We start from the raw sequence: 12,199 nt of genomic DNA, 5'->3' as shown, positions 1-12,199 counted from the left end.
GACGCTCGAGCCCACGTAAGAGGATGCGAGACATGTATCAGGTTCAAGCCAAATCAGATGCAGGCAGCTGGGAAAATGCTAACGCAGGTGCCAGAGGAACCGTGGGCTACAGTGTGCGCAGACTTCGTCGGACCCCTGCCGAGTTCAAAACACGGCAACCAAATGCTGCTGGTGCTGATAGACAGGTTCTCCAAGTGGACTGGTGCCGCTGCGGAGCGCGACAGCCGAGTCCCTAAAGAAAGCGTTCAGGGAGCGCATCATCGCAAGGTTTGGGGTCCCTAAGGTAGTCATAACGGACAACGGAGTGCAGTTTAACAGCAAAATCTTCAAGAGTTTCCTGGCCGAGATGGGAGCCAAGCAACAGTTCACGGCCCCATATACCCCGCAAGAGAACCCGACAGAAAGAGCAAACAGGACCGTGAAAACGATGATAGCGCAGTTCACAGGGCAGGATCAGAGAAACTGGGACGAGAAATGGCCTGAGATTATGCTGGCAGTAAATACGAGTGTTTCGGAATCCACAGGATACACGCCAGCGGATACCCAAAGGACGCGAGGAAAGGGGTCCAAGGATAGCTCCAAGGACGCGAGGAGAAGGTCTACAAGGATCTGATTAGGACTGGCAGCAGCAGTCTGCTGAAGGAAGGGGGAAGTCGGCACAGCTGAGAGAGCTGTACCGAAAGTGGCCAAGCATCACGGAGAAGGGCATCATGCCCAGACGAGGAGACGGGATCGCGGGCCGGATCGGGGTCCAAACCAGGAAGCACAGCTGCTGGAGTCTGAAAGGGCACTCGTGGTCAACAAAGGCAACCTGCCAAAAGAGAGGAAGCTGATGAGCACATACAAGGAGTCGGGTGTGTGATCAGAATACTTACGTAGTGGCAAGGACAAGTGGAAACGCCGGGCTGAGGGGTAGAAAAAAACTAAACTTCTGCCGACCGGTGCACGGGCATAAACAATTTGCAGAATCACCATTCAACAGGGAAGGGGGCGCCTCGATAGGCGGTCGATTGGCACTGGACGATAGTGCGATCGATGGGCACAAGAAAATGGAAATATCGGTGATGATGAACATCGCGGCTCGCAAGTGGCAACGCCGCACCTGCGATATCGATATCGTGAGCAGGCCCTCTGGGTATCGATAGCAGATTGATATCAGTGCCCAGTGGGAACAGATGGAGGATCGGCGCGGGAGATTCGAAATTGCTATACGGAGGACGACCGGCGCTGTGGAAAGGAAATAAGATGGAAGGCGTCGAGGGAACGTCGAGGGAGCAACGAGGGAGCAACGAGGGAGCACCGAGGAAACCGGAACGAGATGCGCCCTGACTCAATGGCTAGAATATACAAGGGAACGCCGGAGAGTGGGAGCGCTGAGTTTTCTTAATCTTTCCCGAAGTAAGGGGGGAATGTGAGGAGTTGAATAACTCCCCACAAATCCCAGCAGCAGATGGCCGGCCGCTTACCAGGTACGCGGCGAATTCGCGTAGTGGCGGCGCGGCGAAGAGCGAGGACGGAGAACGAGAGAGTTTGGAGATCGAGGACGGAGAACGAGAGAGTTTGGAGATCGAGGACGGAGAACATGAGAGTTTGGAGAACGTGAGAGTTTGGAGAGGAAGAGAGTTTGGAGAGAAAGAGAGTTTGGACACAAGGGAATTTGGAGAGCCAGAGAGTTTGGAGAGCAAGAGGGTTCGGAGACCAAGAGAGTTTGGAGACCAACAATGGAGACGGAGAGAGCGGAGACTTGGCGGGCGGAGCGAGAGTGCCGTGTGCAAAAAGGAGTAGCGGGACGCCGCCGGACTTTGGACTTTGGAAAGAAGGTGCCACATCTGAGCAGCGGTGCGGCACACAAACGTGTCGCATGCGTCTCCGGGATCAGCGGGACGGCAGCATCAGGCTGGACGGCGGCGGGAAGCAGTGAGTCAAGGACAAGAGGGTCAAACAGGGACCATGGACTTTGGACCCGATGTGGAGAGTTTTGGCGGGCCGTGTGCAAAAGGAATATAACGGTTCCCAGAGGCCCTATATAAACCCGCAGGGCGCTGGCAGCGAGATGAGTCGTTGATCAGTCGGTCAAGAGCAGTCATTAAGAAGAGTCAGTCAAGTGAAGAGCATTCAGTCGAGATCAGTCAGTCAAGAGCGAGCAGTCAGTCGAGAGCGAGGAGTCGTCGAAAGCAGCGCCGTGGGAGCCTACGAGGAACAAGATCGTCACGTCGAGACGTTCGGGATTGGGATTACTAGGAATCTCCGAACTGAGACACAGGTGGCTGAGGTCTAAGGAGGCGCCACACGGCTAAGTTCTGTTCTGTCCTGCCGACGAAGTCCTGGCGGTACGCCTGGAGGGTCTGCTAGACTGAGATTTGAAATCGAGAGTAGCAAGCCAGAAGGGAGAGAAGTCCCGGAGCGGCGTAACAGAACCCCTAGAGTAGCGAGCCAGAAGGGAGAGAAGTCCCGGAGCGGCGCAACGGAACCCCTAGAGTAGCGGGCCAGAAGGGAGAGAAGTCCCGGAGCGGCGCAACAGAACCCCTAGAGTAGCGAGCCAGAAGGGAGAGAAGGCCCGGATCGGCGTATACCCTCGAACCCAGCACAGAAGTCAAGACCTACAGCCACCTGTCAGGAGTAGTTCGCAGGACATCGCCACCAGCAAGCAGGACACCACACCGCAACGGCCACGCAAGGAGGATCGAGCCCGCAGGAACGGCACGGGCAGTACGCGGAAGGGTGAGGCTAGGGTGGAACGTTCGTTTACACGGGGCACAGAAGCGAAGTGAAAAGCGAGGCAGCTTCCTGGCGTTCTGCCTTGACTGTCCGCACGATCTTAGCGGAGGCCCGTGGGACCATCCGGGACAGAGCAAGGGACAGGCGGTCGGGTATCGAGAGGAGTGATCCTGGAGAGCTCGTCAGTCTGTTCACCCTAGTCTGAGAACGGTGACGCTTCCCTAAGCCCGCACGGCTGACCCCATATCGAGTCTGAACCGTGGCCGAGCAGTCACCGAGCCAGCCACGTCAGGAGCAATCAGCGGGCAAGGATCTTCGAGGAACGACAAGACAACCCACACCGTCGGAGACAACGAGACGAGCAAGTTATAAAGCCGACTGCAGTTATACCCGCAATAAACCCACTCCGAACCCGAGAATTCTGTGCTTTTTCACTGAACTACTGGGCGGTCACGTTTATATAAATTTGGTGGGACGAACACACACAATCTACTGAGCTAGCCGCACAAATACCGTAGCGAGCAGAAACCAAAGAAATCAGTTCGTTACAATTTGTAAAGCATCAATGAAACTTGTTTAATTTTCAGCCTTACCGTCAAAAACTGGTATAGGCTTGGATGCTGTATTAATAAAATCAAAATTTGATTGTGCCATTGTGATAGAGTTACTTACTTTGTTTTCTATTACACTCGAAGTATCTGAATCTGTTGAATTGTCCAGATCAGTGTATACCGCCGGAATAGTAAGACTATTCAAATCTTCATCTTCTATTTTGAGGTTTACTTTGGGAAGCTCTTCTGACTCCGATACGTTCGTTTCTGTTGATTCCGGGTCAGGTGCAATGTCAATTGCTATTGGAGTGTTTAGAACGGTATACTACCGATATTTTCTTAGCTGAACTTTTGTTTAACAAATATTAAATTAGATCGTAGTCGTATCAAAAGTTTCAATACCTGTGACCAATTATCTTGTTTTATTTCCCTGTGATCATGTATTAGCGTTCGCGCTTCATTAAAGCACTCTACTAATATTTCAACATGCTTCTTAACCGTGTTCTTTTGGATAGGTCTTTTTTGGGTTAGTGACTTGTATGATCTGTCAAAATTAGTTTTAATGTTTAATGTTTTTAATTCCATGCCTTTAGCCATACTTTGTAAGAAGGGTTACAGGAAATATTTTTATATTTATTTTTTGTTATCTCATTTTCTTAGATTTTAGGTGTTGACATTTATGTGTAATCACTTTTGTTTGCTCTGTTTTTTTTTTTTTATATTTTGTCCAGGTAATTTGCTTGACTCTGGAATCTTTTCTTCAAACATTTGTTGTGTAATTTATACAATTTTAGTAATACGCTTGCCAACATTATAATAACGATTACCATTAACAATATTGTGATTGTTCGAAGTTCAATTTTTTCAGATTCAATTTTATGAACGACATTTGCCGTGGAATCTACAATTTTTGTATCTACCAAACACATTTTGTATATTGTATCGATTTTCCTTTTTCCAATTTCTATCTTACTTTCCTTTGTGTCATGTAATGTTTTTAGGAAGTAATAGTCAGAATCATTTATTTGATCTGTTTTACTTATGCTATTACTTCTCATTAGAAAAGGGTAAGAAAAAAATTTAATTGAATATTTTTTATTGAATTTAATTAAATAAAATAAAATAAAAAAATATGCATCGTAGTGCAATCAAAAAAATTATGCAGCGCAGTGCATGGGTATAAAAATTTTGTTTCCAGCTTGGTTGGTTTCTCTTCTTTCCTTCTACGTCAACTGGTCGTCGCCGGTTTGGCTACGCTGACGCTCCCGCGGTGGCGCAGGAGGTGGCGTATTCCCGCACTCTATTTGCTGCTGCTGCTGTCCGGGCCTTTTGGGCTCAGGCGTTACCGGTGCCGGTCCCCGCACAGGTGTGGTTGCAGTGGGGGCTGTCTAGTGGTCCAGGGCAATCCTTCGGGCACGTCTTTTGGAGTTTTGGTAATAGCTTTGGGGATGGGGGTTTTTTTGTTGTTAGTGTTTCATTAATTCTTTTTTTGGCACTGAGTGAGTATAGGCAATTTTTGGGCGTTTATTATTTATTAATTTTTCTTGCAGAAAATCAAGTTCTGTTTGTAGTTTTTGGGCCATAGCCCACGCGGGAGGTGGAGTATTTACGTAGAGTAGCCACTTCAGGTGTGCTAGCCTTTTTTTATCTTTTCCGCAACTCCTCCGCGCTTGCCCATTGCTTTTACTCTACTCACTCAGATTTTTTTCGTCCGTGTATCCGGTTTCCAGTTTTAGTTGTTGTAGTTTTCCTTCCTGTCTTCCATTTCTGAGTGCCCTTTATCCGAAAATTGCGTTGCAGGTCACGGTCGCCATGTTGTATGATAATTTAGTCGTTTTTATTTCGGGTATATTTTTATTTAGTTGGAGCAGCAATGGTGCCGCTCCAACGATCGAAGTGTCTCTGATATTTTTCTATATTTATAAGTCTAAGTAAGGCTAAGTCTCGTAGCTGCGCTGCTCGCAGGCGGCGGCACAGAGACAGTTATGTACCTATATACTTATGTATAAAGGAGTGTACTTATATAGGCGCGAGGGGTATGCGTATGCTGTCCGTTCGTTACAATTGTGCCGACGGGAGCACTTTGTGTGTGCGGGCTAAGCCATAGCGATCGGTTCATATTTCGGCTACTTAGGGCTTATGACCGGGACTTTGAAATATGTAAACACTGCAACAAAGTGCGCACCCTTTAAGTACTTTCGGTACAGTGGGTATTCAATATATGTGCATATTCTTGTGGGCATGTTGTTAGCCTGCTTTTGGGCTAATAATAATTTAAGGTATTAAAAGTATTGTTATTATTCAACATCATCGAACAGTAGCTTAGTCATCTTGCAGTAAACACAACTCATCTCGCAACTTTAAAACTCTTGGAGCAGGCTTGGTAAAAATGTCAGCATTTTGATTGTCTGTATAAATATACTCAATAAAAATCACATTATTCTGTACTTGTTTTCTGGCAAAGTGATATTTAATATCAATGTGTTTGGTTCGTTTATGACATGAGGGGTTATTTTTTATATGCTAATACAACCTTGGTTGTGTTCAGAAATTTTATAGGGGTTTTAAAATTGTCGTATTTCCATTAGGTCGGTCATTCTAAACTTATTGTTTAAGTATTATTTGAAATTATTCATTCTAATCATATCCCCTATAACTGTTTATATTTTCTTTGATATCATCTCTGTTAAGTATATATATATAGCGATCTACCGGAGAGTTTACAAAGTCACATTCTTTTGACACGTGCTCAACACTTCGAACCAGCATCTAGCTGCTTGCTTGAGCCCGTAAATGGCCCTAGTCAATTTACATACCTTTTTAGAATTTTCTGATACGCCTGGAGGTAGTTGAATATATATCTCCTCTTTAGATGTACCATTTAAGAAAGCTGTTCTTACATCCATACATATCCTTTCAAATTATATTGTAGTGACAATGACAGTATAGATCTAAAACTTGCGTTTTTAGCTACAGGAGCAAAAAGTTCCCTCATAATCGACTTGATAGTTTTGAGTACACCCTTGTGCCACTAGTCTAGCTTTATTTTTAATCGGATTTTCTACTTCTTAATATTTAACACAAAATATTCATCTACTGCCTACGATGTTTTCGTTTTCATGCCTCTCTATAGCTATTTAACTATTATTTACGTCATGGGCAATTAACTCCAAATCAATTTATCACTTTTATTCTGTATTTCATCAAATGTATTTAACATATCATTGAAAATTGTGTGGGCATATAAATCTTTTTAAATTATCATCGTCTTCATCATGGGATACCTTAAGCTTAAACTTTAATCTTTCGCTCCTCCTATTTATTACATTGACACTTTTATTTTCAATGTCACTAATATCATTTATAATGGGATTTTTATCTTTTGCAACTGCACCTTATTGCTCAGATTTTCCATCTTCCGTACTCTCATTCCGGTTGTTATATCCCTTTCTTTCATTCAGAAGTTTTATATTGTCATTTTCCTTATTATCATTCAGGACTTTTGGATCATTTGGTTCCTTACTTTCATTCAGGAACGTAGTTTCATTTTTGACAACTCGAGAATAAACCATATTGGTTTCATCTTGTCGCTAGCTACAATAAATTTTTCAGTAGCAGCATTCCATAATTTATAATCATTTGGTTCATAACCACTTTAAATAAATTTGTACGATTTATCATCGAATTTTTCTTTCTTAATTTTACTGTGTACATATACAGTTGAAGCACTTTTAAATATTTCAGACTTTTTTTATTTAGGTTTTCGATTATGCCACATCTTGTAAGGGATCTTTATTATAGTTTCAAGTGCTCGACTTGGTATTTTGTTAATTTAACATGTTGCAGCTAACACGGCTTCAACCCAGAAGCTTTTATCTAATTTTACACCACTGACCATAGCACGTGACAAAAACTCCATTTAACTGGGTCGTTTGTGGCACCGTCAAATGATAAGTTGTTCCTTTCTTTACACAAAACTCACTCATTTCATTTGAAAGGTATAAAAAAATCAATTTCGATCAAAACGCGCCTTAAATTTAAAAATAAAAATTGGCAATATTGAAAATAAAACAAAAATGCTATATGTAAGCAGAAATTAAAATAAAATTTGTCAATACGCACTTAAAAGCTTGAAATAATATATTTTATAACTCTTTGTCCAAAAGAAATATCACAACACTTGAGAAGCAGCAATTGTTCGAGGTCATTGGGATGCAGACCCTTTCGACAACTATATACCTAGACGTCAAGATAATACAATCAATTTATTATTAAAAAGAAAATAAAAAAAATATAATTCTTATTCGCACAGTTATCAAAAATATACCGAAAATAAAAATAATTCGAATAATTAAACAAATTCTCATGGTTGGTAGAATGGAAACGCGGGTTCTGGGACAATTTGCATATTAATGATTTTCTCTCTCTTTTCTTTCCACAAAACGGTCATTCAGATATGAGCCAGAGCTACCCAAAAGGTCAATTGCCTGACCGCAATAAAAGAAACACACGAACTTACTGCTCGCACAAGTCCGAAAAACACGCCCATTAAGAAGATCTCAGACTGCCTATCCTTGGACAACCCATAGAGGGGCTGAAAACACCGCGCGGCAACTCACAAGTATACCTGTTATATAAACTCGAAATCAAAAGTCAGAAGTTTATTTTGTAGCATAATGATACATTTATTCACTTATTTTTGTAGTGAAATTATATAATGAAATTAATTCTCTGGCTCCGTTCCGGCTCTTAACACAGAAGAGGAAGGCGCACGTTTCGATGTTGATTCCGGATTACAAAATGTAAAGTGTACACCATAGTTCATAGTTTTCATATCATATCATATCATATCATCATATTTAAATTGTTCAATTTCCTCCTGAAATTTCACTTTATTCATGATGTTTTCTTGTAGCTTCTTACAGATCAAGTCTCAACTTTAAAATTATGTATTTAAAATTACCTGTTTCCTTTAAACCTACTTATTGACGGACAGCCCATTTCTCTAGAAATCGTTCTTTTCCCACACCCTTACAAGTAATCGGGTTTGCAATTGCCTTCCCAAAAACCCAATTATCCTGCTTATTTTTCGTATTTGCCATTTCCTTACATATTCGTAGTCATATACACATTCTTCAACTCTAGAAATCGTTCTTTTTCCACACCCTTACAAGTAATCGGTTTTGCAATTGTCTTAAGATACTTTCGAGTTTGTGGAAAACTTTTTGTCCGTGCCAAGGAGGTGCTACCGTGAATATTAGTGGCTAATTAGAGTACAGCTACGCCCAGGTGGTCTCTCATCTCGCTTTTTGACTGTTAACAGTCTCCTCCCCCGCTCTCCTAACATTAGAGTTAAGTAGAAGCTGTTAGTTCTAATTTAAAACCGAAAGAAAGCAATAAATTGAAGTATTCTTTAGAGTTTTGAAAGTGATTTTGAATTTCGGTACGGGAACCAGACGACAGCCACCACCAAGGAAAGCCGCCACTGTCCATTTCATGATCCATCGACCGGATATTTCCAGGAGTTGACAAGATCCAGCGTTCAGCGGCAAAGTTACCAAGTACTTCAAAATCCCAGATAAGTACGAATATTCCATATTTCCATTGCCACCCAGCCATATATTTCCCAAGAACCCAATTTTCTGATATCTGTTTGCCATATTCCGGCTTATTTTTCCATTTCCATTTCCTTACATATTCGTAGTCATATACACATTCTTCAATTCGGGTTGTACCCAGCGAACATTTCCACAACGATATACATACTACAATGCAGTCCACATTATTTCCAATTTCTAAAATTATTACAAATTGAAATTACAATTTACGCACATATATTTCAGAGTTCACACAAGCACTCAAATCATATCAAATCACAAATAATTTGCATGATATTTGCTCAGCAGCGCTAATTCGAACACACCAGCGGCTCACATCCATTAAATGAAAATAAATAAATACACTTTTTTTTGTGCAAGCCGAGACGATGCGAACTGTATATTTATTTTCCTATTCTTAGCGCTCATTTCTGCAGCACAGCAAACAACTGCAAACATCTTGCCGAACATTTTTTTCCGAATTTTCGGTATTTCTTCGCATATCAAGTAGTTGATGTACTTGATGCCTAAATGCATTATCGAGGAGACAACTTTAGCAAAGGTGGACCAGGCTAGGCAGGCATCCGTATTTCCAGGATATTTCCAGGAGTTGACAAGATCCAGCGTTCAGCGGCAAAGTTACCAAGTACTTCAAAATCCCAGATAAGTACGAATATTCCATATTTCCATTGCCACCCAGCCATATATTTCCCAAGAACCCAATTTTCTGATATCTGTTTGCCATATTCCGGCTTATTTTTCCATTTCCATTTCCTTACATATTCGTAGTCATATACACATTCTTCAATTCGGGTTGTACCCAGCGAACATTTCCACAACGATATACATACTACAATGCAGTCCACATTATTTCCAATTTCTAAAATTATTACAAATTGAAATTACAATTTACGCACATATATTTCAGAGTTCACACAAGCACTCAAATCATATCAAATCACAAATAATTTGCATGATATTTACTCAGCAGCGCTAATTCGAACACACCAGCGGCTCACATCCATTAAATGAAAATAAATAAATACACTTTTTTTTGTGCAAGCCGAGACGATGCGAACTGTATATTTATTTTCCTATTCTTAGCGCTCATTTCTGCAGCACAGCAAACAACTGCAAACATCTTGCCGAACATTTTTTTCCGAATTTTCGGTATTTCTTCGCATATCAAGTAGTTGATGTACTTGATGCCTAAATGCATTATCGAGGAGACAACTTTAGCAAAGGTGGACCAGGCTAGGCAGGCATCCGTAAGGACTACCAAGGGAATGTTTCGAAGGCCCCTAGCCAAGATCACTGTGCTGGGCATGATGGATGAAAGAAAGCACCCCAACAAAGAGAGGAGCTTACGGGGAAAGAATTCTGCCGCGGAAATTTCGCAATAAGCCCGATTGAAGGGTACTGCTTCTCCAAATAAACTGTATATCAGAACCATTACTTGCGAAGCTTTGGCGTATGATATGCCGCGATATGCAGCCATGCAAAGCGAGCGACTGTTTGCTACTGTTATTCGGAGAGGACGTTTTGAAAGCCCACCAAATGATGAAAATAAAGTAAATTACTGAATCATTAGACCTGTGTATTTCTTTGGGCGCGGTTGAAAACGTATTTGCAGCCAGTCAACTCAACAACACTGTTGCTGGAAATAGTCCAGCGGCTTTAAATGTACTAATAGAAGAAACATTGTTTCTAAGACTTTTTGTACTAAAGTACTAGGACTAAAGCTACAGGCTTGTGATGTATGTCGTATTTATATCCCTTATTGATAGTTTGAAAGGGTATACTAGATTTGTCAGAATGAAAAAAGGCACGGGTATCTACCTACATTCGCAACTATCAACCCGAACAAGCCGGGAAAAGTTCTCCTGGTTTGAAATGCTGCCGACCAATCTAACGGGATATGCCTTACCGACTGGAAATATTCCAGCGGCTTTAAATGCACTAATAGAAGAAAAAATTTTTCTAAGACTTTTTGTACTAAAGTACTAGGACTAAAGCTACAGGCTTGTGATGTACGTCGTATTTATATCCCTTATTGGTAGATTCAAAGGGTATACTAGATTTATCAGAATATATGTAGCATATAGCATATAAATTATTGATTAAGATCACTGGAGTTTCGGCATTCAGTTGATCTTTCGAATTTTACTTCATCCCATTTTACATCATAACTTTGTTATGTGACTAGAATAGTTTGCCAAATTGCCATAAACCGTTACAAAATGCAATAAATCTAGCATAATTCCTATCAGGTTAAAAGCGGCTGGAATTCTGGCATAAGGGTTAGTGCTCAGATCTCGTCGATTATTTTCAAATCTCGGACAGACATAAGCGTCGGTGTGACAACGCTCACCAGTAATCTACGTCCTGGTTGCCTCTTCCCGAAACAGCTCCCGCGGTTCTATCCTATTGCCACTATCGTACGCTAGATTTTCTTTGAAAGAAAGCCGGTGGTCGATCATGACACCCAAGTATTTTAGGCTTGGGTGAGATTTAATTGTGGCTTCTCCAATTTTAGTAGTAGCCGTCTCCACTTTCTGCCTGCTACTTATCAGGACTGTGTCGAGCCATGTTTTTGCTGATTTCCTAGCTTCATTGCAGATTCTATCCGCTTGTGAGCGTTTCTTGGTCGTAACTACTATGGCTACGTCATCCAATGAGTCATGCCCCGACGTGCATCATGGCCCTAAGGATCTCACCATACATGACATTCCGCAACAAAAAGCCTAGGACTGATCTTTGGGTGACTTCCCCGTCGACCCTGTGAGTCGATTGCCCGGATTCAGTTTCGTACAGGAGCAGGCGGCCTTCGAAGTAGGTCGCTATTACTCGCTGTAAGTACACTGGGGCATTTAGTTTGCTAAATGCATTTAGTGTGTAGTGCCAGCTAGCGGAGTTGAATGCGTTTTCATCCAATGTTGCCGCTGTGCAATACTGGTTAGTAGCCCCTTTCGAAAACCGTCCAAAAAAAAACCGTGCGGAGTGGCTTATACGAAGAAGGCTCCTCTGTTGGCTTCTCCCTCTATGGCATGAGTACCAACCGCTGTGTTTTCCAGGAACACGTGCTGTTAGGCATGCTGTATACATGTCAACATACTCTATTGTGTTTGCTTTTATGGCAATTTTAGTACTTTATTCGGGATTCCATCTGGTCCCATTGCCTTGTCGTCCTTTATTGTCGTCAGAACTTCAGGCATTTAAGCTTTATGCTCCTTGAGTTCACGATCTGTGAGGTTCACGCCATACACTCTTGGTCAGGAAATAGTGTTTCAACTATCATTTTTAGGCTGAGAGAGAGTTTGGAGAGCAAGAGGG

The 12,199-nt window shown here is 42.2% G+C and overlaps 1 protein-coding gene and 1 long non-coding RNA gene across 3 annotated transcripts; one reads left to right on the top strand and one right to left on the bottom strand.

The window, feature by feature from the left end:
* Positions 1–550: 550 nt before the first annotated feature.
* Positions 551–1,128, bottom strand: LOC127012065 (uncharacterized). The gene is made up of 2 exons (XM_050890250.1): positions 876–1,128; positions 551–811 (listed from the first exon to the last, which is right to left on the bottom strand). Exons 1-2 carry the CDS (start codon positions 1,073–1,075, stop codon positions 709–711), a joined length of 303 nt encoding a protein of 100 aa, XP_050746207.1. The 5' UTR covers positions 1,076–1,128; the 3' UTR covers positions 551–708.
* A 6,807-nt stretch (positions 1,129–7,935) lies between these two features.
* Positions 7,936–10,456, top strand: LOC108031624 (uncharacterized). Of its 2 annotated transcripts, none has more exons than XR_006368051.2 (3): positions 7,936–8,830; positions 9,289–9,533; positions 9,971–10,456. It is a non-coding gene; the product is annotated as an uncharacterized LOC108031624 (long non-coding RNA). The 2 variants fall into 2 exon arrangements; XR_006368050.2 differs by having other exon boundaries at positions 7,936–8,851.
* Positions 10,457–12,199: the final 1,743 nt, after the last annotated feature.

Source organism: Drosophila biarmipes, unplaced genomic scaffold (assembly GCF_025231255.1).
Source record: "Drosophila biarmipes strain raj3 unplaced genomic scaffold, RU_DBia_V1.1 ptg000017l, whole genome shotgun sequence".
Classification (NCBI taxonomy): domain Eukaryota; kingdom Metazoa; phylum Arthropoda; class Insecta; order Diptera; family Drosophilidae; genus Drosophila; species Drosophila biarmipes.
The sequence above is the reverse complement of the archived record's forward strand: the minus strand, read 5'-3'. Positions and strand labels throughout refer to the sequence as shown.

Excerpts from the sequence above, each read along its gene's own strand:
- LOC127012065 (XM_050890250.1), bottom strand. The coding sequence starts at position 1,075 with ATGTTCATCATCACCGATATTTCCATTTTCTTGTGCCCATCGATCGCA. Across the intron at positions 812-875 it reads CCACTTGTCCTTGCCACTAC|GTTGCCTTTGTTGACCACGA; the intron begins GTAAGTATTCTG and ends CTCTTTTGGCAG.